At 36.4% G+C, this 26,889-nt stretch overlaps 4 protein-coding genes and 1 non-coding gene across 5 annotated transcripts in view; 3 read left to right on the forward strand and 2 right to left on the reverse strand.

Moving 5' to 3' along the window:
* Window positions 1-502: 502 nt before the first annotated feature.
* On the forward strand, window positions 503-17,483 carry LOC106137848 (retinol dehydrogenase 13-like). The gene is made up of 8 exons (XM_060949130.1): window positions 503-649; window positions 9,136-9,210; window positions 9,828-9,954; window positions 11,157-11,293; window positions 12,649-12,805; window positions 13,262-13,430; window positions 15,866-16,070; window positions 16,860-17,483. The coding sequence occupies exons 2-8, from the start codon at window positions 9,137-9,139 to the stop codon at window positions 16,984-16,986; spliced, it is 996 nt and encodes a 331-aa protein (XP_060805113.1). The 5' UTR covers window positions 503-649; window position 9,136; the 3' UTR covers window positions 16,987-17,483.
* Window positions 658-5,925, forward strand: LOC106137872 (patj homolog). The gene has a single exon (XM_013338808.2). It carries the CDS (start codon window positions 842-844, stop codon window positions 2,831-2,833), a length of 1,992 nt encoding a protein of 663 aa, XP_013194262.2. The 5' UTR covers window positions 658-841; the 3' UTR covers window positions 2,834-5,925.
* A 1,100-nt stretch (window positions 17,484-18,583) lies between the features above and the next one.
* Window positions 18,584-19,669, reverse strand: LOC106137857 (uncharacterized). Its single transcript, XM_013338783.2, has 3 exons — window positions 19,559-19,669; window positions 19,198-19,379; window positions 18,584-18,734 (listed from the first exon to the last, which is right to left on the reverse strand). Exons 2-3 carry the CDS (start codon window positions 19,361-19,363, stop codon window positions 18,667-18,669), a joined length of 234 nt encoding a protein of 77 aa, XP_013194237.1. The 5' UTR covers window positions 19,364-19,379; window positions 19,559-19,669; the 3' UTR covers window positions 18,584-18,666.
* Window positions 19,670-20,147: 478 nt separating this feature from the next.
* The window catches only part of LOC106137879 (kinesin-like protein Klp98A), a 32,577-nt gene continuing 25,835 nt past the window's right edge, over window positions 20,148-26,889 (forward strand). Inside the window, exons 1-3 of the mRNA XM_060949165.1 lie at window positions 20,148-20,283; window positions 21,867-21,936; window positions 23,794-23,904. Of these exons, the coding sequence (XP_060805148.1) occupies window positions 20,237-20,283; window positions 21,867-21,936; window positions 23,794-23,904 (228 nt within the window). The 5' untranslated portion in view covers window positions 20,148-20,236. The remainder of the gene's footprint in view (window positions 20,284-21,866; window positions 21,937-23,793; window positions 23,905-26,889) is intronic.
* On the reverse strand, window positions 25,120-25,191 carry Trnad-guc (transfer RNA aspartic acid (anticodon GUC)). The gene has a single exon. It is a non-coding gene; the product is annotated as a tRNA-Asp (tRNA).

The following is a 26,889-nucleotide window of genomic DNA, read 5'->3' on the forward strand; positions in this document are numbered from 1 at the left end:
CTCTTTCTCCGGATGTCGTTAGAAGTAACTAAGGGAATCAACATATTCATCCACCTGATATTCTATAATTATATTTTTATTCTTGTTAATGAATGTAGGAGTTCTACCTACCATAGACAAGGCCACCACATTTCAGTTAGGTTTTTGCAGGCTTTGCAACACTACCATCTGTTGACAAAATTGAGTAACGTCGAGAAACTTAAGAGAACACAACGCCATCTATCATCGGGTAATCTAACAAATACCAATGGGTTTTACCGCCATCTATTAACAGAATAAGGAATTATATATAAATGCACCCAACGCCATCTTTTGTTGAATAGTTGTAATTTCAAAATAACAACACGGAATGAGTGAGATTGCTGGATATCTGAGGGTTGCCGTATCAGTCCAATTTTTCACACCAATTTAGTTATGTTTTATACATGAAGACCGAAAACTATGCATTACCTATTAGAATTTACGAATGGCATGTCATGATGACACAGTCAGTACAGAATAACGTAAAAGAATAAAAAGAACACCTTTTAAATCTTTTTTAAGTTCATACTAAGTAAGGAAGTACCTACTTATTTTCTGTCAATATATTTTTATTTTCTTGCACATTTCCTGGGAGCTGGCAACATTTTAGCTGTCTTCATTTCAGCAAGTATGTAAATGTCATTTTTATATTCTTTTTTACAAAAAAAAAATAAGTTTTCGCAAGGTGCAGGCACACTATTTAATATTGCCGAGTTTCGTACGGTTTAAAACAAGTCGTGGCCGCCTTGCAATGTTGGTGTTCAGGCGCCATAACCTCGGTGCCTCTCCCGCTCGTATCACGTAACGTCGATATGTCTCGATGGTGAGAAACGAAATGGTGCTGAGTACAGAGTGGGCGCAGGTGGAAGTTGTAGAGCTGACGAACGATGGCAACGGTCTGGGGTTCAACCTAGTGGGCGGTCGGAGTACGGGCGTCGTGATCAAATACGTCCTGCCTGGCGGGACTGCCGATAAGGATGGTCGGCTGCAAAGCGGAGACCACGTCCTTCAGATTGGTTCAGTGAATTTGCGCGGGTTTACGTCTGAACAAGTCGCTGCAGTATTGAGACAGGCGGGCCCCGCTGTGAGGCTTCTTGTCGCTCGTCCAGCGGATCCGGCAGCCGCTCTGCGCGCGCCTTTACCTGGCACCGCACTAGTGCCTACTAAAATCCTCTTAGATCCAGAATTACTCGATCGTCACCTGATCGAAGCTGGCTATGGTGCTGTTTATGACATATCTCAGTGCTATAGTGAATACTTGAATGGTCAGAACGGGGATTCGGAAAACGTCGTTGCTGCAGCTGTGAGCATAGTTGGTGATAACCCACAGGAGATACCTGACCACCCTATAGTGTCTGAGAATCTCTCACCTACAATCACTATTACAGTACCAGTTGAGCTACCTCCCCCTCCGGAGGTTGAAATTGTGCACGTAGATTTGAATAAAAATGTGTACGGACTAGGAATTACAGTTGCAGGTTATGTTTGTGAGAAAGAAGAGTTGTCTGGAATATTTGTAAAAAGTATTATTTATGGTAGCAGCGCCGATCAGAGCGGAAAGATTCGAATTAATGATAGAATCATTGAAGTTGATGGTGTGTCACTAGCAGAGAAAAGCAATCCTCAGGCTGTGGAAATTCTACGGAACACAGGTATATCAGTTCATTTAGTGTTAGAGAGATATTTGAGAGGGCCCAAGTATGAACATCTGCAGTTAGCAATATTTAATGAAGAAAAGCCCGCTTCTCCTGCCTCTTCAACTACAACCCTCTCCTGGTTCCCGGTGCCTTCCCAAATAGAGAACAGTACTACAGAGATTGAACCGGAGCCAGAATCCAACACAACAATTGACTCTAGTGTTCCTGAAGTGGGTGAAGTAGAGCCAGAGCCTACACAAGAAGAATTGGACAAGAGATTTGACGAAATTTTAGCAGTCAGTGAAGAGGAAATAAAAGACAAGTGGTCTTCAGAGATAGGAACAGAGAAAGAGATTATTGTTGCTGAAGTGAGAAAACTTGAGGGATTAGGTATAAGTCTAGAAGGCACTGTTGATGTGGAAGGAGGTCAAGAAGTCAGACCTCATCATTATATAAGATCAGTTCTGCCAGATGGCCCGGTAGGACAACAAGGCACCTTACTGGCTGGAGATGAACTCTTAGAAGCTAATGAATACCGCTTACACGGTCTGACGCATACAGAAGTTGTAAATATACTGAAGCATCTTCCAAATCGAGTAAGATTAGTCTGCGCTAGAAGTACTGAGAGTGGCCCTCGACCCGTTATTAACCTAGCTCCTGACCGTGAGGGCTTCGAAGCTAGAAAAATAATATCTGGAAGCCTTAACAACCTGACTACACTTGTAAAAGCTCAATCTGATACTTCCATCAACACATCCAGCACAGCCACTTTGACTAATCATTCTGGTCATTCAAGAAAGTCCCGTTCCTTAGAGTGTGTATCAGGGCTGGCAATGTGGCAAAGTAAAGAAGACATAGTGGAGCTTGTCAAAGCCGATCAAGGACTGGGCTTTTCTATTTTAGATTACCAGGACCCTGTGGACCCTCAAGGCACTGTCATAGTCGTGAGGAGTTTAGTCCCAGGTGGAGCAGCTGAGAAGAAAGGCGAAATCTCCCCAGGGGACAGAGTCATGTCTGTGAATGGAGTTAGTATTAAAAATGCAACTTTAGATCAAGCTGTACAAGCGTTGAAGGGCGCCCCCCGCGGCGTAGTGAGGGTGGGATTAGCCCGGCCGCTCCCCCCGCATGATTCCAAGTCAAAAAGCACCACAACCCTGAACACCAAGCCGAGTTAATTAAGATTAAGTCTTTGTGATCACTGTACTAGTCAAAGTTTGAAGTCATATCTCTCTACGCTTACGTTGAACTTAAGGGGCAGCACATATCCATGTTAGGAAGGCGGCGTGTGTCACGACCGATTCGATAAACATTTTGCACAAAGTCCTGCAAAGTATTAGTGTTCCCACTAATTTATAATTCAGGATGGAGCTCAAACTCTATGATACAATAATGATTTACGCTTTACTAGGTTGGTAATAACATATTCATTAATAAGATAATAAGGTTCACGTGCCCTTTTGTACTGCACAGATTTTAAAACCATATTATGATGCCAGGGATTTTATAGTGTTAAAATATTAACTTATTATTCCTATTTTTTCTAATCACATCACTAACATGTAGATTACTAATAAAAAGAATCAAAGGCATCGTAATTGGCAACTTATTAGAAAATTACGAATGTTTCCTGCATAAAAACGTATTATTCATTAGTATTATGGTAAGGCATCACAGACCTGTAGATATTAACCTAAGGGATCAATTATAAGTGTAATTTTTATTGTAAATAGAATTGAATCAATTTATCCAGGATTTGTGAAGTGAATTGATTTTATGACACAATTTTTATTGTAAATAATAACTGTCAATTTTAATAATTTGCCTCTTATTGTACTATACCATGTGAGATCTAGGATAGTGGATGAAAATTAATAAATAATAATCATTATAAAGATTTAATTTGATACAATTATTACTGTGAGTTCATTTTAAGTTAAAAAAAATCAAAATGTTATGTATGACTTTATACGATTAAATCCAAAATAAGTTTACTTTGTCAGTGATCTGATAAAAATTAAATTATACATGCTTGATAACTTACAACGTCATCTGCTTTATGCACGCCTATTTTTGCCTGAAAGTATTTTTATGCTTGCCATAATTATACTTATAATCTGAAGGCATAATTTTCATTAAATGGTAAATTAAGAAACTCATCACAATAAAATATGATATGCTTCGATGTCCACAAATACATACACATAGTCACTCCTTTAGTGATCTATAACCACACGGCACAGGTGTCAATCAACACCTTGTGGCAGATTTTGAATATTTAGAAAATACACGGACAATTTTATTTTATTCGAATTTATTGACAATTCCACTATCCTTAGCAATCTCTGTTTATTTGTTAATTAATTTGTAAGATGTATTAAGTGCACTGAATAAGATATGAGCACATGTGATATGAATGTTAATAATTTGATGTGTAGTTTAAATTAGTTGCTATTATCTGCAAATTTTACCTCGTCCAATGAGTTGTGTTATGGAATAACAAATCCTTGCGAAATGTGATTTATTGCAGTTCTTGAGACTCATGATTTTTTGCAATAATAATTAATTTGATGTTATACTTACCTAATGTCAATAAAATAAAATTTAATTTTGTAGCGACAAATATGTCCTTTCTTTATAATGCATCTCGAATTTTAAACAATATATTTCTTGCCAGCTTGTTACTTTAATTTTTGTATTTAATAATTTAATACTCTTAAGTATGCTTCTTGATATGATCTCTATTTTTTAAAGGCAACAAGTATCCGTTTTTGTTTTATTTTTTCTTTCAATGTTGTTAAACTTTACGAATTAAAACTGTATTATTTTAATATTAGTTTTAAATATTCAGTCAATTTTAAATAACATAAGTTTTACTAACATGTTAATGGCTTAAAAGAAGCTTCAAGTTCAAGCCGACTCTGTCTTTATTTTTTACTTTATAAGATAGAGACAGTACTATTTGGCTTGAAATGTGGTTTAATATTCAGGCGATAGTCGATCGTTTTAGCAGTAGAATAATGTCGCCGGCAAAACAGGAGAGGAGGACCTTCAGTTTTTTTTTAAATTAAATATTAAACTCATTTTTAATAATCGTCTTTATTTGTACTATAACGTACGTGCAATACTGACTAGCCACAAAATCGTTTAGTATGTACTAAGTATTTTTTCTTTTTTTTAATAAAAGTTATGACCAGTTTTACCTATTTACATTTGATACAGATATAGAAACTTATATAAAATCCATCTCTTCAGTGTTGTCGGGCCTTGTAGATGGCAAATACTATACTTATAACGAGACCAAGGTTTAATGATAGGCTCTTGACTACGTGCATACATAATACGTATTTGGGAACCTCAATACGTTAGTTCTTTCCACCGGCTTATTCGGTTTTTTATTACTTAAGATATAACTATCTCGATGATAATACCCGCATTAAATAAATAATAACGAGACTTCGAAAGAGATATTTTTATTTGTAACTGGTCGGTGGATTGTGTTCTTAGTGTTAAATCACATCAACGTAACTAAATGCCTTTTAGAGTTAACCTTTCGGTACAAAATATTAATTATAGACTGGTGTTTCACGTTCACGATTCACCAGTGGGGCGGCGTGAGTGTCGCTGCCCAGGGCGGTGCCCTCCGCGCTACGCCGCCGCCACACGCTGCGTCTAGACTTGTAGGCAAAATTCTAAAAACACAGCTATTCACTGTGCTTTATTTAATCTAAACACATAAGTGACTTAGATATGTATACCTTAATAGTGCAACAGTCAGATAATTAAATTTAAAAACGTATGATTTTTAAATTATTCAAACGTAGTCTTTCAGAGATGTAAAAAGCCTAATTCATGATTCGAAAGAAAAGATGTTTTATTACATTTTGGTACTGAACTACTGTTTTGTAATTAAGTACAAAAGAAAAATATTACTCCAGGTGAAGTGTAATTGATCTATACTGTGTACCAGACTGTAAGCGCGAGGAATTTATATTTTTGTAATCAAATAGTAAATTGAAGTTATTTCGCTATATTGCATAGTCACTTAGAAATAAGTACGAGTTCCACCAAATGGCAGGCTTCGTATTGAGTCTATCTATATATTTAAAATATGTTACGAGGTATTACTTCATGTTGTCAACTGAACTATAATTAAATTTACTACCGTTTCTTAAGCGCAGTGTTAAAAAACTCGAATAGCTGTATTAAGTGTCTAATGTACTTAGACCTAATGATGTAATCTAAGGGTTGAGAAAATCTTGTAAAATACTACTCTGTCAAGAAAGTAGCAGGAAAAGATCAATAATACACAAACTGTTTGTTATTCATCCAAATTTATTTTATCACCTTCAAAATATGCTCCTTTAGAAATGATACACTTACGCCAACGAATAATCCAATCATCAAAACATTTTTTAAACGCTGTTTCCGGAATTGAGGTCAGTTCTCGCCGCGAATTCTCTTTTATGTCTTCTACCGATTGAAAACGGGTGCCACGAAGTGGTAATTTGAGTTTAGGAAAAAGAAAAAAGTCGGCTGGAGCCATATCTGGTGAATATGGTGGTTGCTCGATGGTATTTGTTGAGTGTTTGGTTAAAAATTCGTTCACAATGATGGCCTTGTGCGAAGGTGCATTATCATGGTGCAAAATCCAAGAATTTTCTTTCCACAAATCTGGCCTTTTTCGTCGGATTTGCTCTCTTAAACGCCGCATAACACTCAAATAATATTCCTTATTTACCGTTTGACCTTCCGGCAAGAATTCCGAGTGCACAACACCGCGATAGTCAAAGAAAACAGTCAACATGACTTTGACTTTTGAACGACTTTGGCGTGGTTTTTTCGGTTTCGGTTCAGTTGGAAGGCGCCACTCCGAAGCTTGTTGACTAGTTTGCATGTCAAACTCGTAAACCCACGTCTCGTCACCAGTAACAATGCGTTTCATGAATGTTGGGTCGGAATTGACTCGTTCTAGCATGTCCTCAGCGACTCTCATGCGATTGAGTTTTTGAAAAAAATTCAGGTCTTTTGGGACTAGCCGAGCGGCAACATGTTTCATACCCAAATTATTAGTTAAAATGGTACGGATCGACTCGTGAGATACAGAAAGTTCGGTGGCTATCTCTCTTAAAGTTGAATGAGGATTTTCAGTCACTATTTCCTTCACTTTTGCGATGTTAACTTCAGTTGCAGACGTTGATGGCCTACCAGAGCGAGGCAAATCTTCCATCACATCTCGACCGCTTTTGAATGCTTTGCACCACTCATAAGCACGAGTTTTTGATAAAGTCGATTCACCGTAAGCCTTCTGTAACATTTTCAGTGACTCCGAACACGGTATTCCATTGGCAATGCAAAATTTAAGACAAACTCTTTGTTCGATGTTTTTATCCATTATGAAATTAGCAATACACACTAGATATGATATAACTAAAAATAGCACTGTATTTAATGTAAACAACAGATGCAACTCAAACTCCGCGCCAAAATGGAAAACAGTTGTGCCAATCTAACAACAACAAAAAAAACAAAAATTTGAATTTGGAACCATAAATAAATAATCCATTCCCGATACTTTTCTGACTGAATGTAAATAATATTACACAAGTCTACTTACAACTCAAACAATTTTATATTACAGAAGATTTCCAGATTCTCTTGTAAAAAAAAATGCAACGCATTCCGTTTGGTGGACAAAGTACTTTAGCTAAGCAGTTTATCCGAGAATCTTCCAAGCAGACTGAAATAGTTACGTGTTTACAATATGTCAAGAACAACGTATCGACTGAGAGCAGATATATTGACGCGTAAAACAAGGTTCATTTTAAATTACTCCGTTGAGTCTAGAAATTTTAAAATTTAAGTTCTCAAGATTAATTGATTGTTGTAACCTGTTGATCTCCTATGAACCTTCTGCTATTTCTATACTTAATAGAAAAATACTTAGTTTACCGGTCACATGAATTGTCTGGTGATCTAAGGACAAGGTTATTATCAAACGACACAAATATCTGCTTTATAGAAAAGAATATATATATATATACATTTCGATGTAACCTTTTTTATTATTAACGAACATTAATATTATCATGTCAGTACCAAATGCTCTCTTTTTATACGTTGCTGTGTCGACGTCTCATTATTTTGCAACAAAAGCTTGGTTCCTATTAACGATCTAATATTTTTACGATACATGGAAAATTTTAAATCTTTAAATTTTATCAGCCTAATGTCCGATTTATTAATTAAGAATCACGTATGTACAGATAATGAATGAAAAACATATAGAATTTATACACTACAATTTTGTAAGATCGTTTCTATATTTTTCTTTTTATACCCGGTAGCGAAGCGAATAGCATTAAGTTTATATAATGTATGTCACTTTGCACAGTAGTGGAAACATCGAGTACAATGTCTACGTAAAGTGTTTTAGTTTCACAATTATAATTCAAAGTTTATTATATAACTACAAAAAAATACTTTGTAAGAAAGAAGGTAAATAGAGAGAAAATCTATAATTATATATATTATCTATAATTTTTTAACTGCGATTAACAAAACAAATACTTTTTTTTATTGTCAGGTTGGCTGGAAGAGATCCCACTTAGGGATAAGCCCGCCTTTGTACTGTACTGTTTTTATTTGTAATGTACTCCTTTAGTGAACAATAAAGCATTTACTAACTAACAATAACATTAATTCGTCTATCAAAGCAATATTATTCCACTACTGTAAAATTGATACCGAATACATACATACCTACAAGTATTCTGGATACGTTGTATAGCATAATTATTCTGCATTTCGATGTATTTTAGTTGGCAGCACTGTACTATACGTATAAAGACACCACGACCTAGCCTTACACTCCAATGTAAATTTAAAAGATAATATAAAAATTATATTAAAAAGAAATCACTTGTTTTAATGTAAACGGCCAAAAACAGAACTACATTTACAAATTTCTCTTAATCTTGAAAACTGCAAAATACAAGGTTTACCCTTATTCTAGCAACTTGAGGCTCTGTCAAGACCATATGGGTGGAAGACGTTATAATATGCGTCTGAAGTTTCGTGACAAAGCTCAATCATAAATAAATTAACCAGACCTGAATTTGTAACTAGTTTAGTACAATTTAAGGCTGATTTCTGGGAAGCGCTTGTTGACCAGCGCGTTTTTAAACACGCTCTTGACCGCCGTGAAATGGGATTTTGTATCGCGAATTTAATTTCGGAAACGGCACTTTTTAACTGCCTTGCTACAAAAATTACTGTGAAACGCGGCCACTATCTTGGGTAATTTAAAACGCGCGTGTCTGAACGACGCATTTTTAACGCTAACTCTGAAATCTGAATCTGAAATCTTCGATTTTTTTTTTCAGTTTCTCTGCCTCAGAATCAAAAGTAAGTATATATGTTGTCTGCTCCCTCACATATAACTTTATACATGTAACAATATAGTGACGCGTTGTTTCAGGATGTGGGTCCCAAGCCTCCCGGTGACCATGATCAGCGCTGTGGCGGCCGGCGCAGGCGCAGTCTGCTTATTCAAGTAAGAATTCTTTAGTTCCTTATAATAATTAATATTAGTAATTTTTTATTGCCGTTCGATTCTCAGCGCATACACGCCATCAAACTGAATAAGTAATATTAAGTAGGTATATTCTTTGCGAATTTCACATCTACCATACTAAATGCATTTTGACGGCCTCTGTGACACCCCGATCCCGGCCGGGGCATGATGAGAAAAGAACTTTTTCTGATTGGCCTGGGTCTTGGATGTTTATCTATATAAGTATTTTTAATAAAATATAGTATCGTTGAGTTAGTATCTCGTAACACAAGTCTCGAACTTACTTCGAGGCTAACTCAATCCGTGTAATTTGTCCCGTATATATATCTATTTATATTATACTAGCTGTTCCGGCAAACGTTCTTTTGCCATATAAATAATTTTTAAGTTATTTGTAGTTAAAAAAAAAATTAGTGTGGACAACCCTTAACACTTGAGTATATATGGGGTATGAAAAATAGATGTTAGCCGATTCTCAGACCTACTGAATATGCATGCAAAATTTGGTTAAATCGATAAAGCCGTTTCGGAGGAGTACGGAGACAAACATTGTGACATGAGAATTTTATATATAAGATATATATTTACTTTTTCAGAGACATGTACGGAGGCGTCCCATTCGATAGAAATGTGAAGGCGGAAAACAAAACTGTGATCATCACTGGAGCCAACGACGGCATCGGAAGGCAGGCGGCCTGGGACTTCGCCAGGAGGGGCGCTAAAGTAAGCCCCGGTCCGCGACTTGTTCACAGTGCCGTCCGATGAAAATGCTGCAGTGTAGTTTGTTCCGCCGCTTCTTATACACGTGCGCTTTGGAAGCGGTGGTAGTTATAATTAGATTTAAGTTACATGACGTGAATATTATTCACGTTGTGAACGTATTCAAAATTGTATATGTAAGTGATACCTTGTATACAATTTTGAAAATAAATTTATACTATTCTATTCTAGTGAAGCTGTAAACGTACCGCTATAATGCATACCCGCATGTATTAGGTACTTACTAAACAAAAATGTACTCGTTACGACCGTATCGGTAGATACTAGTTACTTTGAGTATTGAACACACTCGTGTAGTTTTGCGCTAGTGGTATCTACTTCGTATCGTATATTTCGTATGTAATTACGTAATATCCGAAATGAATTTATTATTTTATGGATAGAATACTTACCTACATTATTATTATAGGTGTTGATTGAGTAATGAAAACAAAAGATACAAATTAAAAAAAAAATCAAAATTTTTATTCGTTATTAGGTATACTTAGGATACTTCATATCGCTTAATAATTGTTAAAACGTTTGCTTTTAATTTACTTATTACTTATTTTAATTATTTATTTATTACTTAAAACTAAGTATACTGCCGTTTCCAAGGCGTCAATGCAGAAGAAGCGGTAACAAACTGCACTGCAGCATTTTCTTCAACAACGTCAACTTCACAACTATCCAAACTTAGAATAAAATGTAGACGAGAGAATACAAATAAAGATAAAAGTTTTTTTTTTGTATTCTCTCGTCCACATTTTTTTTTAATATAAATAAAGTTTAATCAATTAATTTTCAATAAATTTTAATCTCAATTTATCATGATGCCATCCAGCTGAACGATGGTAAATAAATAATAAATAAATAAATATATACGGGACTACGGGATTGAGTTAGCCTCGAAGTAAGTTCGAGACTTGTGTTACGAGATACTAACTCAACGATACTATATTTTATAATAAATACTTATATAGAAAAAACATCCAAAACCCAGGCCAATCAGAAAAAGCTCTTTTATCATCATGCCCTGGCCGGGATTCGAACCCAGGACCTCCGGTGTACAGTCACAGACAAGCGTACTACCGCTGCGCCACAGAGGCCGTCATCTAGATAATTGGGTCTTGTGTACCCCGTAAAGGCAAAACGTGTGTTTCCAGGTGTTCATGGCCTGTCGAGACATGGACAAGTGTGAGGCGGCGCGGCGCGACATCGTGCTGGAGACTGACAACAAGTTCGTGTACTGCCGTCCCTGCGACCTGGCCTCGCTGGACTCCATCAGGCAATTCGTACAGAGGTCAGCACTCTCTGTGATGCCGTGTGGTTCCCGGCACCAACAGAAAAAAGAATAGGACCACTCCATCTCTCTCCCATGGATGTCGTAAAAGGCGACTAAGGGGTAGGCTTATAAACATGGGATTCTTCTTTTAGGCGATGGGCTAGCAACCTGTCACTATTTGAACCTAAATTCTATTATCAACCCAAACAGCTGAACGTGGCCTATCAGTCTTTTCAAGACTGTTGGCTCTGTCTACCCCGCAAGGGATATAGACGTGATTATATGTGAATGTGAATGTCAGCTCTCTATTGCTGCCGTGGTATAACTAAAATGCCGTTATCTGACATCAGGATTTTCATCTTTTTTATCTACCAGTAGAAAAAGTAGAATAAGAAAAAAAATCTCTTTCGATCTATATATACGACTTTTTGGTACCTTTAAGTCATAAATAGGCGTTCTCATTGATGAATGGCATCACTTTAAAATTTTTACCGCATTTTTGACGTTTTACTTAAAACAAGGATTTGGCAGATAACGGCATTTTAGTTATACCGTGGCAGATTGTACAGTCTTCTAAATTTATTTTAGCATCTTCCTCGTTCAATTCAATTCGAAATCTTTATTGCTACTAGCTGTGCCCGCGTGGAATTTTAGTTAGTAGTTATTTTGGGCATCATTGAAGCCCTCAAGGACTTAAAAATTGGAACAATATGAACCCCCTGGGGTAGTGTAAAATTATGATTGGAACGGCACGTCAATTTTGTCAATTTAATGATGAATGATGACAGAATGCGGTTTTATCAAATTTCTATTAGTATAGCGGCAGCTAGCAAAGACTATATTTCAACTTGCTACGGTCTCTGCATACTTGTTTTGCTTCATACACATTTATCAATCTTTACATGAAATCTCGTCGGTTAATAGTACTCTTGACCTAACAGTTCTCAGAAAGAATGTCACCGATTATAGATTTATTCATATAGTCATGTCTATATCCCTTGCGGGGTAGACGGAGCCATCAGCCTTTAAAAGACTGAAAGGCCACGTTCAGCTGTATTGCTTAATACATACATACATATGGTCACGTCTATATCCCTTGCGGGGTAGACAGAGCCAACAGTCTTGAAAAGACTGAATGGCCACGTTCATCTTTTTGGCTTAATGATAGAATTGAGATTCAAATAGTGACAAGTTGCTAGCCCATCGCCTAAAAGAAGAAACCCAAGTTTTAAAGCCCTTAGTCGCCTTTTACGACATCCATGAGAAAGAGATGGAGTGGTCCTATTCTTTTTTGTATTGGTGCCGGGAACCACCATACCATGATTGATGATTCAAATATCTCTTATCATTCAGATTATTTAATGTGTACTCAGGTTCAAATCCGAGGAGCCATATGTCCACGTGTTGGTGAACAACGCGGCCGTCATGGAGCCCCCGGCCGCCATCACCAGAGACGGCTTCGAGGCGCACCTGGGCATCAACCACTTGGGACACTTCCTGCTCACCAACCTACTGCTGGATACTCTGAAAGTAAGTTCGCATCAAGTAATTTGACCGTGGCGAAGTGCCGTGTGGTTCACGGCACTAATAGAAAAAAGAATAGGACCACTCCATCTCTCTCTCGTTGATGTCGTAAAAGGCGACTAAGGGGTAGGCTTATATAATGGGGGTTCTTCTTTAAGGCGATGGGCTAGCAACCTGTCACTATTTGAATCTCAATTCTGTCATCAAGCCAAAAAGCTGAACGTGGCCTATCAGTCTTTTGAAGACTGTTGGCTCTTTCCACCCCACAAGGGATATAGACGTGAATATATGTATGTATGTACGAATGTAAAAGCGCTGAGATAGGCCTAGCGGCGCATGTGACATTTGAGATGGCTCCATAGACTCCTCGCTGCTATTGGTTAAACGCATCGCATACTCACTGTGATTGGCTGATGTCGTGTGACGTCAGTGAACTCGCCACACAACGTTTCAATAACGCAGGCGTCAGCGCCGAGCCGCGTGATAATGGTGACTTGCAGCGCGCACAAGAGCGGGAAACTGCACAAGGAGAACCTCAACCTCACAGGCGAGCACGCTGGCCCTGCCGCCTACTCGCAGAGCAAGCTCGCCAACGTGCTGTTTGCTAGAGAACTCGGCAGAAGACTTTTAAGTGAGTCTATTTTATTAGTATAGTTGAAGAGAACAAGGAATAATAACCTCCAGAGCCTCTTGACCAATTTGAACTACAATATCTTGACGCTTTTGCACTATAATATCTTGACCAATTTGCACTACAATGTCTTGACGATTTGCACTACAATCTTGACCTATTTGCACTACAATATCTTGACCAATTTGCATTACAATATCTTGACCAATTTGCACTACAATATCTTGACCAATTTGAACTACAATATCTTGACCAATTTGCACTACAATCTTGACTAATTTGCACTATAATATCTTGACCAACTTGTACTGTATTCTTCTTATTCCTCCTGGCTATTCCTGGTTACATCCTCGCCGCTCTGAAGAGGAGCCCTGGGTACGCTCTAGACCATAATCCTGGATGAAATGAGTCAGGTTTTTACATGAAGCGACTTCTGTCTGTTCTCCGCAACTTTTGCAGGGGAACCGTATTGAATCATGGTCCACCATTAGCCCGTATGTGTAGGTTTCCTCATGATAATTACCCGCATCGTAAGAGCATCGGTTGGTGTTTAAAATAATGTACATAATTTCGTAGTAAATAGTTTGAATCAGATTTGAACCTGCGCCTTTATGCGTAACACGCATTTTAATCAGGCACCTCACCGATTCCACCGCCAACTCTGAACTTGTACTATAGTTTATGGCCCGAGCTTGACATAAATAATGGCCTCTTAAATGCTTGTGTATTTTTGACATGATCTTGACATAATTTGTACAGTATGTACATATTTTATTTTTATTTTATTTAACGAAATATTCGTATTGACATAATTAGTTCTACATTCATTCATGTTTTTTAATGTAGACAATGTGCATTCGTCCACGATTTAGATTTAAGAGATCTATTATATTTGTAAATTGACGTCCGATGAAAATGCTGCTTTGTAGTTTGTTCCGCCGCTTCTTCTACACATGCGCTTTGGAAGCGGTAGTAGTTATAATTAGATTTAACCCTTAACCACCTAGCATATATTTTTGTCACACGACCACCTACCATACGTCTGAGAAACCCCAGAACAAAATTTTTTTTTGTTAAATGTTAAGTAAAGGTATAAACTTGAATAAAAATTATGTTTGGTGCATTATTATTCTCTTCATTAAAAAAATAGGAACATGAAAATCAACAATTATTTTTTTTTAACTTCCATAATTGGCATTATCTCTTATTTACGGTTAACTTTCTAACTGTTCTAGAAAATTACATCCACAAAAAATATTTAAAGTAATAGGCAATTATTCTTATATTTTTTTTATAATTCAATTAACAAGAAATTAAAAAAATAATAAAAACTCTCAATAAAATAATTAATTTAACAAAATTGCAGACGCCAAATTTAGAGCTTTTCGCGACAATTAGAACAAATTTTATTTGAGCATTCAAGGCAAATGGACGCTTTGCATTCGAAACACATGTATTGTGTTTTGCGTTTCTTTTTGCATTCACAAGTAGAACAATTCTAACGACCTGATAATCTCTCTTCAGCAGTGCTGATGCATGGAACAGCTGCTGGAGGGGTCACGCTGATCTGGAGTATGCATTGTATGCTAACACGTATATCTCGTTGCAATTTCACGTGCCATATGCGGTCTTATTAGCTGTTCAGCAAGTTTCTTCAAAAACTTGAACCTGCTTTCAATCTTTTGTCCTAGTGTCTGCACAGACAGGTCCAAAACATAGCAATTTGAGGCAAGAAATATCAAGTAATCAGTACAATATTGCTAATGGCCACCTACGAAAGTGACGACTAATTCGAGCACCTTTGGTCTAGTAGATACACTCCAATTTTGGTTTGGTTATAAAATAAGATCTCCGGTTTCTTCGTCACTTCGTTGACACCTGGAGAATGGTGCATGCTTGAAACAGTGATGACTGCCTTATTTTGTTTTGGCACATATGACACTCGGAATCAGACGCACAACTTTCTTCTGGGACGTGACTAATTTCGACCGGCTCCACATCGCTGCATTCGTCATTTGGTATTTTTTAATCGTCTGATAAATTATTTTCCAACCACCGCTCAATTACAGCGTCCCTAAGAAACTATAACTAAAACTAAAAACAAATATACATAACAAAAAAAAATCACATAACCTCCTAACAGGGGTCTGTCAGACCTACTCTGGTATTTAACTACTCACCTGAGACAAACGCGCACACTTCTAATCTTGACGAGCCGTTATGCGGTACTCAGGGGCGCATGGAAAAGGTATAGGAATGAACGAGTCGATACAACACTCCGGCGCAAAAATATTCACAATAATAATATCAACAGGATCTGTGAGACGTATGGTAGGTGGTTAAGGGTTAAGTTATGTGACGTCAATAAGTGATACCTTGTGTCCAATTTTGAAAATAAATCTATTCTATTCTTGACGTAGTTTTATATTTTACAGATACGGGCGTAAGCGTGTTGGCCGTGGACCCCAGCCTCACGGATACGGATCTGACGCGGCACCTGCCCATGTCCAAGAGTGTCACTCGCTTCATCATCTACCCCCTGTTCTGGCCGGTCATGAAGAGCCCCAAGATTGGAGCCCAGGTCATAATACATGCCGCCCTGGATGCTAAGTTGGACGGCTGCGCGGGAGACTATTTCGTGTGAGTATTTTTTTTTTTTATTATTACCCGAATGAGCGATTTGAAATTTGGCATGTTGTTCTATATAGGAGAGAGGTTACCTGAAACCGCCGAGCTTGCATGAAGAGAGTTATGAATGTGGATGAAGCGAAGGAAGTATGCTGAGATCGTGGCAAGTGGAAAGAAGTAGTCTCTGTCTACCCCTCCGGGAAAGAGGCGTGATTGTATGTATGTATGTAGGAGAGAGGTTATAAGAATTGCGCTCAGAATTTTTGTTTCAAGATTTCTCCAAATATTGAAACAAAAATTCCCCGATTTATCGTATCACGTGGACGGAGCCTCTGACCTGCACTAGTAATAGATAAGTATTATGTATGCGAGAATCTGTCTGTCCGTTACGCTTAAACGGTTATATCATTAAATTATATTTGAAATTTGGAATGGAGATAGTTTAAGTGCCGTATGGTTCCCGGCACCGATGAAAAAAAGAATAGGACCACTCCATCTCTTTGCCATGGATGTCGTAAAAGGCGACTAAGGGATAGGCTTACAAGCTTGGGATTCTTCTTTTAGGCGATGGGCTAGCAACCTGTCACTATTTGAATCTCAATTCTATCATTAGGCCAAACGGCTGAACGTGGCCTTTCAATATTGCTGGCTCTGTCTACCCCGCAAGGGATATAGACGTGATTATATGGATGGATGGATGATAGTTTAAGATGCAGGATGGAACACAAGACAACGTCAGATTTACGCGGGTGTACGATGGCGTAGGAGAAACATTTAAAGTGTTTTTGTCAAAACTTTCAGTGATATGAAGAAAGCGGAACCATCTATCGAGGCCCAGGACTTTGAACTGGCGCAGTGGCTGTGGCGGGTCAGCGAGAAATGGACGAGGCTGGAACAGCACAGGGCGGAATTAAAGGAAACTGCGTAGAATTACAGATACTATTACCACTTTAAAAGTCTATTCTAATATTTAATGTCCGAAATGTATTTCGTTAAGATGTAAAAAAAAATATCGTGAACAACATTTTTTATGAAAGCTTAAGATCCATTGCCGTCACGATCATGGATCACGGATCCATAGATAATGTTTGCAACGGATGGTTTCGGCTATCGAAACACGTCAAAATACATACATGAACATTGAAAGGCGATATGTCTCATTTACTCTCTCTTTCTACCACACTAGTTTACCTCATGGGTAGAGTGAATATATAGACAATTTTTGCCTTTCAACGTTTGTGAATGTGCTGTGATGTGTGGGAATACCCACATGGATGATGGCTTAAGAAGCAAAGTGCTGTGTGAGACGCATAACTTGGACGCAGTTAACTTCAATGTAACGGGTATTTGAGGTTTTTGTGAAGTGCGCATTTATTTTTAAATAATTTTAGTCAGTTAGCTGTTAATAAATTAGTTATTACCAAAGCCTTGTTTTAGTTATTTATTCGTTTAGTATACCTGAACCTTTAACCTCTTAAGGAACCATGGAAGCAAATTAGTAATGAAGGCAAAAAAATGTCTACCAGCAGCTTCTCTTCCTTCTTCCTTTCTTTCACAGATAGTTTTGGGCGTTGGGTTAGCCACCTTAATTTATCTGAATATCGAATGACCTTTGAGACTTTTAGCTCTTGCCTACCCAAGAAAGGATAGACAGGCCATATGTACAAAAGCAGAAGACAAAGAAGTTGTTATCATAGACTTATGTATGTATTTTGTTTTATTTATAGTTTTAATAGAGAGCATTGGCACTGGAATTAAACAGCGCCATCTAGTAACAAAAAGCAAAACTTTAATTTGTAGTTTCAAAAGCTAATAATAGATGGCATTAGCACTGAAAGGAAACAGCGCCATCTAGTAATGAAAAGTAAAACTGCTCAGGAGTATTTTTCTAGTTATAATATTTGATAATAGATGGCGCTAGTATCAAAATTGAACAGCGCCATCTAGCAATGAGAATAATGAAACGTTTTCAGTCATGCTGCAAGGCTCACTTTGTGTAGTTATGTTATTCGATCATAGATGGCGCTAGCTATGACATTTAACAGTGCCACTTAGCAACGAATAGAAAATCTTTTGGTAAATTATGTTATTCGATCATAGAAAGCGCTAGAACCGAAATTAAACAATTCCCAACCAATAACCAGTAATATTTTTGCAATATATGAAACAAACTTTGTAGCACTTTTGGTTGTACAGCAGCACACCTATATGCTGCCATGATCATGATCAGATGACACCATTGATCGGCCGTCCACTTCCATACACGTAAATGTAAATCCATGATAAATCCTTGTGGCACTGTATAATTTCGTGTCATTAGTAAGTTTTTTGGTAAAAATGCCTTTTTAACCAGTTTCAAAATGGGTTCAGACTTCAGCCATGCAATCGTGACAACCCCTCTTGGGGACTTTTGATGCAGTTATTTTTCCCCCTTAATCATATTCTACCATATCCACAGTAACATTAAATTCAACTCTACTGGAAACTAGTAATAAAATTGTTACAGAAAACATTAAAAAACATAATACACTAATCACATAATTTTATTGTTTCGCTTACAACATGAAAATGATACACAATCTTGAAACAAGAACTATAACTTATACACTTAGTGATGCTCGGCTGCTTCCTTCCTCCTGATCTCAGCCCACTTGCTGACATTCTCGGGAGAGTTTGCTGTGGAATATATCATGAAGGAATTAATAGGATAACTATTTTGAAGAATTGTAAAAAATTTTAATTTTACATATTTCTACACTGAATTACAATATTTTCATTGATTTATATGTCAATGGTGGTGATCTTTGGTTGCAACTGATGATTGTGATGAACTTAAGATGTCAAAATTACAACTATCAAAAAATCCAACATCTTTTACCATCATACTGATGAAAAATATAAATGAAGAATTCTAACCTTAACTTTAAAAATATTTTTGAAACTTTGCATACACAAAAACTGAGGACATGTGAAAATGAACCTCCAGTAAAAGAATAGTGTATGCAGATGAAGCTTGTATTGAATATTTTGCAAACTGCCATTGTTATAGGCGAGTCAACCTTTATTAATTTTTAAAACAACCAACATCACTCTCTACAACTTCTTCGCGAATTTCTTTAAACAAGGAACATAAACTTACCCAGTTTGTGAATCTTATAGAAGACAGGGACAGAGATGGCAATCCCAATCATCCAGTAGCGCCACAGCCACTGGTTCTGAACGTAGTACTTCAGCGGGAACTGCGCGATCTTTGCTGAGATCGTATAGGGAAACTTCATAGGCCGGCTGGGCGCCCCTGACGACATCTTGACTGATAAATTACTGAAAACCAAAAGTTATTATGTAATGACAAAATCCTGACATTGAAAATATACCTAGTTCCTCAGATCTAATACAACATTTTAGATATTTGTTACGTCTAGCAATCGAATAAATTTTTACTATTAAAATAACTATAATAACATGAATTATAGAAACAATTTTATAAATTGTCAGCTAACCTTAATTTTTAAAAATTCTGATTTCGGCCAGATTCGCCAGCTTTTCTGTACTTAATGACACTAATAGGCACTGACAAACTGACAATGACAAGACAATCAAATCAATCTTAACAGTGTATAATAAGTTGGAAACTTTAGCTAGAAAAGATATATCTCGGCAGAAATAATTCCAAGATGCACTGAACAAAAAATTTGGGGGTTTTGCTTTTATTTTAAACTATTTGAATCAGAATACTAAATCCTCTACTATTAAACGAGCAATATTTGTTTAATATCTTACGATTTCGTAAAAAATAAATAAAGGTTCATATATTGGTCAAAAATCTAGCTGGGTCTTACATCTGAGAAAATCTTAATTTCTTTTATCATATACCCATGAAGGTAAACGTGCCCTATCAAACTTTTCGACAATGTTGGCTCTGTCTACGTCGTAAGGGATAAAGTACTGCTGAATTTTTTTCGCTTTTGCATCCCTATTAACATTATATGGCAACATTATGAGATCTGTCAAATAAACTGTCAAGTCAAATAGCTGTCAAGTGTCAATAGATTTTTGTATTTTTTTTAGTTGATTTGATTGAAGTGTCATTTTGGCTTTGTGAGTTTGTGATGTCGTTTTTGTGTGGATAAATGTAATTTTATTTATATTCAGTTAAATTGACAATATAATGTCCGACAATGGCTTCTGTAAAAGTTGCCGTAAGGGTTCGCCCATTCAATCAGCGGTAAGTTATTTTATAGATCCCTGGAAACTGTATTTGATACAATGTTATTGTCCAATAATGCAATTGTTATGTTTAAAACGAATTCACGCCCCTATTACCATAACAGTTTGTGGTTATTATGTTACTTCATTCATAAGTGCAGTATGTCGTTACTGAAGATCTATTATGCTGTAAAATATCGCTATTTGATTCTTAAAGCAATCCTATAGAAACCTTTTGAAAGTATAAAAAAACTGCGATGACACGATGAATGGCAATGACTTTCACGGTTCAGTTGCAATTAGAGCACAAACTGTACCTCGGACGGCTGATTTAGATGAAAGTTGTTTAAAAATTGTAAAGATTTTGTGACCTACACAAATATTCCAATTGTTTGCCAGCACTATATTTGCACATCTCAGGAATGTGTGTTTGTTTGTTTACTAACATCATGGTTCTCTTGGCCAATGCTATGTGATGTTATAACACTTCTTTCTTATTATTTATTGGTATCTTCAAAGGATTTTTGCTTGTTTTGGTGAACTACAATTTCACCCTATATGGATTTGTATGAGTCATGCATGTAGTAGTATACTAACTATAACACCTTCTGAATGCCGAAGATATTGTTCCCAAATAAAATAATCTGTAGAAATGAGTCATAGAGATCACAACATAAATAAATAAAGTGCAAGGGGTATCTCTATGTGATGATTCTAGATTATATTCAATTTTACCATTTGACTTGTAAACCTCTATAAATTTCTGAATCTCAAGAAACACAATGTCTACTTAAATTTACTTACTATATTTATACTTTTGCCCACTGTTTTGTTTACATGGAAAAATAAATAACTTTTCCCCATATTTCATCCATGCTGAAATGAATGAAAAAAAGAATAGGACCACTCTACCTCACTTGCATGTATGTCATAAAAGGCGACTAACGGATAGTCTTGTAAACATGGGATTCTTCTCTTAGGCGATGGGCTAGTAACCTGTCACTATTTGAATCTCAATTCTATCATTAAGCCAAACAGCTGAACATGGCCTATCAGAATTTTCAGTGTTATTTAGAATTGTCAGTGCTAGCGCTGTCTACCCTGCAAGGGATATATACATGATTATATGTATGTATGTATTCCATCTTTTTGAGTTTTGTCAATAGTTTATTTATTTAAACGTACATACATACATACGTATGATCACGTCTATAGTCCCTAGCGGGGTAGACAGAGCCACCAGTCTTGAAAAGACTGAATGGCCACGTTCAGCTATTTGGCTTAATGATAGAATCGAGATTCAAATAGTGACAGGTTGCTAGCCTATCGCCTAAAAGAGGAATCCCAAGTTTATAAGCCTATCCCTTAGTCGCCTTTTACGACATCCATGTGAAAGAGATGGAGTGGTCCTATTCTTTTTTGTAATGGTGCCGAGAACCACACGGCACTTTTGCAAAACAAATTGATTATAAATACTAACAATAAATAATTTTGCTATATCTATGAAACAAAGGTGGTATAATTTTCTATGAGGCCCACTCTTTGTTCCTCTTCACAGCTTGTCAATAGTTTATTCATTTATCTTGTTATGATTTGTTTCAGGGAGAAAGACATGAGCGCCAAATTGATTGTGCAGATGGATGGGAAGAAGACGCGGCTGCTCACTGTCAAAGTAAGTTAACAAATTTGTTGTGTTGAAACAATCCCTACAAACATAACATGAAAGCACTAGTTCAATATAAGTTATCCAAAATGTTGGAGTTATGACTGTCTAATTAATTTCACATGAGCCTTTAACAAGGATTAGGGTTTGGCGTCAGTTCAGCTCATCAATCTGCTTAGAATGATGGGAGAATTATCTTATAACCGGTTGACTGACATACTGATGGTCAAAAATTAAATATTGTAAATATTTTTATCATTCTGTTGTGAATGACAGCAGACTGAACAATGATTCAATGTTCAATCGCTCCATTGGAAGGATTTGTTGATTCAATCCCTACGAAGATAACATAATGTTATATTATATATGGTGTGGTGTTTGATAATTGAATTTAAAACTGAGGAGAGAGGGAGGGTGTGGGCGTATCAATTAATACACATATATATTATGGGTGTACCTATTAATGACATACACATCACTACATAGTACGAGTATAAAGCAAAGTTGGTTTCAGTCCATACCTTTGCCTGTATGCTTAGATCTTTAAAACTACTCAACAGATTTTGGTGCAGATTTTTTAAAATAGATAATAGTGATTCAGTAGGAAGGTTTATACATATGTTAGAATGCTACTTGTATGCGAAGCCAGGGCGGTTCGCTAGAATATAATATAATCATGTCTTCATCTCTAACAGGGGCAGATAAAGCCTTGAAAAGACTGAAAGGCCACATTCAGCTGCAGGGTTTAATGATTGATATATCTATTAATATTTACAAGGAATGTAGACGAAACGAGGCTTATATCTATGACTACCTTATTACTGCTTTGTCATCAAACCTAGAGAGTTTTAGGAACAGTCTTTTCAATGAGCCTAGTTAGATCTCTGCATATGTAACTGTTATAATAATGTCGTAAACCAAACACACGCATGCCTATAATTAACGCAGGCGACGTCATAGTTTCCGCTGCGACTCACGACATTTTGTAAAGCCGTGTCCACACACCTCAAGAAATTATATTAACAAAAATTCCGGAAAATTAAATGAACTTAAGTCAAAAAATAATGTTAATTGACATCAATTATATTTAAATTATTGCCTCATTGTTTTTATTGCGAAGATGATTATATAAATGTATGTAATTAATTATTGTACGTCTGTAAAGACAGGACTCAGTGGTACTCTATACAATTATATTATCTTTTTACCTGTGCTCCACAATAAATAGATTTGATTTGATTTGATTTGATTTGATGATATTCGACTTTCCAATAAAAGATGACGATGATAATATGTATGAATAGATTAGTCTTTTATTTGCTGTAATTTGTGACGTCCATTCCTAAAGATGATAATACCTAGTAACTGTTTAATAAATGCAAACCAACCAAACATCGCTTCGCCGACCGCTGGTTGGCGGCCGCATTACACCGCATTATAGCGTTACATAACGAAGTGACGCTTATGAATACTGTACTCATATATGTATTACTTGGATTTTTTTTTAACAAAAAGGTACATAATCTAAATTTTAGCGGCAACAGTGTGCACTTAAAGGCTTATTTTCCATTTATGAAGGAATTTGGCGAATCCCAACTAAGTGTATTTCTACTTTCCTCAAGGAAGAGTTAGGATAAATGCACTTAAGATATTTAAAAGAACTGATTATAAAAAATAATCTTAGTTTTTAGAATATAAAAGCATTGTTTGTTACTTATTTTTTACTGAGTGAACTGCGATACGACAGATGAACTTTTAATATTCGTAAACTGAAATTAAACTAGTACATCCCGAAATTACCCCTCTAAAATGGGAAGAATGGGATTCGAGAATTTTGTTCATTTAATCGTGTTCTCCTTGTTTCAGAATAGCAAAGAGCAAAATGACGGGACGCGGGAGAAATACAAAGACTTCACGTTCGACCACTCGTACTGGTCGTACGACAGCGGGGATCCCCACTACGCCTCGCAGGAACAGGTAACATGACTGGACAACCCTAGTAGGTAACCTTCCGCTTTTGATAAAATGGTGTACAAATATAAAAGAATTAACACTGTCTATTTGAATATCTATCCTACTACTATTATAAAGGCGAAAGTTTGTATGGATGTTTGTTACTCTTTCACGCAAAAACTACTGAACCGATTACCATGAAATTTGGTATGTAGGTAGCTGAAGACCCAGAATAACACATAGGCTACTTTTTATCCCAGAGTTCCCGCGGGATTGATAGGGTTTCCATGCGGACGAAGTCGCGGGCGGCCTCTAGTTAAATATAAATATAAATTACACAAAGTACCTCGAAGTAAGTTCGAGACTTGTGTTACGAGATACTAACTCAACGATGCTATATTTTATAATTAATACTTATATAGATAAACATCCAAGACCTGGGCCAATCAGAAAAAGTTCTTTTCTTATCATGCCCTATACACAAACAAATTAAAAACTCTGTTCACATGCGGAATAACAAGGTCACTACTACTAGGGATACTACTAGTATCAATATACTAGTAGTAGGTATTAACTAGTTACTAGCAAATAATTGCGAATGACCATGTTAGTAGGTATTCACATGGAATGGGAGTGCTTTAGTTGTTCTTAGCAACATAAGTACTCATTTAGATGGGTGTGCGTATAAATCATGCATTTAATACGACAAATAATGATGCAGTTCTTGAAAGTTGAAGGAGTTGAAGTTGAATCAACATTGAAGTATGCAAATCATGAGTCTATGTGCCGTTAAACCCCGCTCTCTCAGTCCATATGACGTCCTTACACATTTATATCGCGATTTCAAGTTGATATACATAGATAAGAAAACGTTATATCATCCAATTATATCGGTTATTTGCGGTAAAAAAAATCCAAGATTAGGTACTGCATCTTTTTCCTCATAACACATATTCCATACTTTTTTAATCGATAATAGAATTCTTTATTTTCGAATAAATTTATTAATATGGACTAATAAATAGGATGAGAAATACTCAAAATTCCCATTAGAACAAAAATAAAAGGGAATTTCAATAAAAAAACATGGATTTCGGTTTCAACTAAATAAAACATTTTTTTGACCGAAATTACGAATTATCATAAAATTTTTGATATATGTAGGTTATAAACAATGTAATTTTAGTCAAATGATTATAAAAATCAAAATAAAAACAAATTAAAAAGTAAAAATAAGATCTCTCCGGCGGGGAATCGAACCCCGGTCTCCCGCGTGACAGGCGGGGATACTGACCACTATACTACCGAAGACTTGTTGGAGTCGACAAAATTACGCCCTGTATTATTCGACACGATAAGTTAAGATGACGTCATTACGACGACTCGTACCCTGGTTCATCTATGCAGAATTTTCTATATGAAAATATATTTTAATTATTGCATAGTTGGCTTGCTAATAGTTCTAAATTTGCATGAGGTTGCCTAGATTAGTATTAGATGAGGTTTCAAATTACACACTGAATTTACAAAACAGATCATTTAAAAACATTTCCCATATTTCGTGGTTACTTAAACTGTCTTTGTTTATTTTACGATTTTGAAGTTTTATTTTTGGGTTTACATTGTTTTATTGACTTTAGTTGTTTTATTTATTTAGTTAGGTAGGTAACTTATGTTTTTCTTCAAAAAGTGTATAATAATGCCGTATGGTTACCGGCACAAATAAAAAAAGAATAGGATCACTCCGTCTCTTCCCATGGATGTGGTAAAAGGCGACTAAGGGATAGGCTTATAAACTTGGGATTCTTCTTTTAGGCGATAGGCTAGCAACCTGTCACTACTTGAATCTCAATTCTATCATTGAGCCAAGTAGCTGAACATGGCCTATCAGTCTTTTCAAGACTGTTGGCTCTGTCTACGCCGCAAGGGATGTAGACGTGATGATTATGTTTGTATGTATAATAAGTACCTACCCATGGTAGGTATTGTTTGTCAAGATTATAACACTCCTCATTTTGGCGGGAGGTTATAAAGCAGTGTTCAGACTGGTTTCTCTGCGGCTCTAGAAACCGGAACAAGGCAAGCACGTGTATATATTTCGTAACACAAGGTCGGGCCACGCGGGCGGCTACCGCTGTGAAGTACACAATGTCTTTTCATGATTGTGCGGTCGCTGCCTCGATTGTAACTTTGAATAACATTTTTTCCATTTCTTTAGCATTGGCAATGTTACTAGATGTATTGTGTTCGAGTTCATGCTTTATGAAAATGATAGAGGTAATACTGCTCGGCGAAAAAAAAAACTACTTAAGTAGTATTAAGTAAGCGCTACGAACATTTTTTCACATTTTGTTGGAAATCTATACTAATATTATAAAGCTAAGGAACTACTTATTCTAATTGAAGAATTATTTTTGCGTTGTATAGACCATTTATCGAGGAAGGCTTTAGTAGGCTATAACATCACGCTACAACTATAAGGAGCAAAGAAATAATGGAATATGAGAAAAAAACCGGGGAAAATTATTCATCCTTGAGGGCTTCAATGATGCCCAAAATAACTATTCCACGCTGACGAAGTCGCGAGCACAGCTAGTCTCTAATAACACATAAGGAATTTTTACGAGAGCGGCGCCGCGTGCGAAACCTATGTTTAAATAATAGCCGATACCAATGCCAACTGGCCAAACAAACCCATTGATAAAAGAGTCTATCAAATTCAAAAAAAATTCAAAATTCAAAATTTTTATTCATTACTATAGGATACTATATATCGCTTAATAATTGTCAAAACGTATGATTTAACAACATTGGTTGACGTCAAATAAATTACTTAAAAACTAAGTTTACTGCCGCTTCCAAGGCGTCAGTGCAGAAGAAGCGGTAACAAACTGCACTGCAGCATTTTCTCATCTGTCTGCATTTTTTTATCTGTCACCTTTATTCATTCCTATTCTTCCTATCCTTCTTACTTATTATCCTACGAAAATTATAAATGCGAACATTTTT

This window comes from Amyelois transitella, chromosome 18, assembly GCF_032362555.1.
Source record: "Amyelois transitella isolate CPQ chromosome 18, ilAmyTran1.1, whole genome shotgun sequence".
Lineage (NCBI taxonomy): Eukaryota > Metazoa > Arthropoda > Insecta > Lepidoptera > Pyralidae > Amyelois > Amyelois transitella.

Excerpts from the sequence above, each read along its gene's own strand:
- LOC106137872 (XM_013338808.2), top strand. The coding sequence starts at position 842 with ATGGTGAGAAACGAAATGGTGCTGAGTACAGAGTGGGCGCAGGTGGAA.
- LOC106137848 (XM_060949130.1), top strand. The coding sequence starts at position 9,137 with ATGTGGGTCCCAAGCCTCCCGGTGACCATGATCAGCGCTGTGGCGGCC. Across the intron at positions 9,955-11,156 it reads TCGCCAGGAGGGGCGCTAAA|GTGTTCATGGCCTGTCGAGA; the intron begins GTAAGCCCCGGT and ends GTGTGTTTCCAG. Across the intron at positions 12,806-13,261 it reads TACTGCTGGATACTCTGAAA|GCGTCAGCGCCGAGCCGCGT; the intron begins GTAAGTTCGCAT and ends TCAATAACGCAG.
- LOC106137857 (XM_013338783.2), bottom strand. The coding sequence starts at position 19,363 with ATGTCGTCAGGGGCGCCCAGCCGGCCTATGAAGTTTCCCTATACGATC. Across the intron at positions 18,735-19,197 it reads CTATAAGATTCACAAACTGG|CAAACTCTCCCGAGAATGTC; the intron begins GTAAGTTTATGT and ends TATATTCCACAG.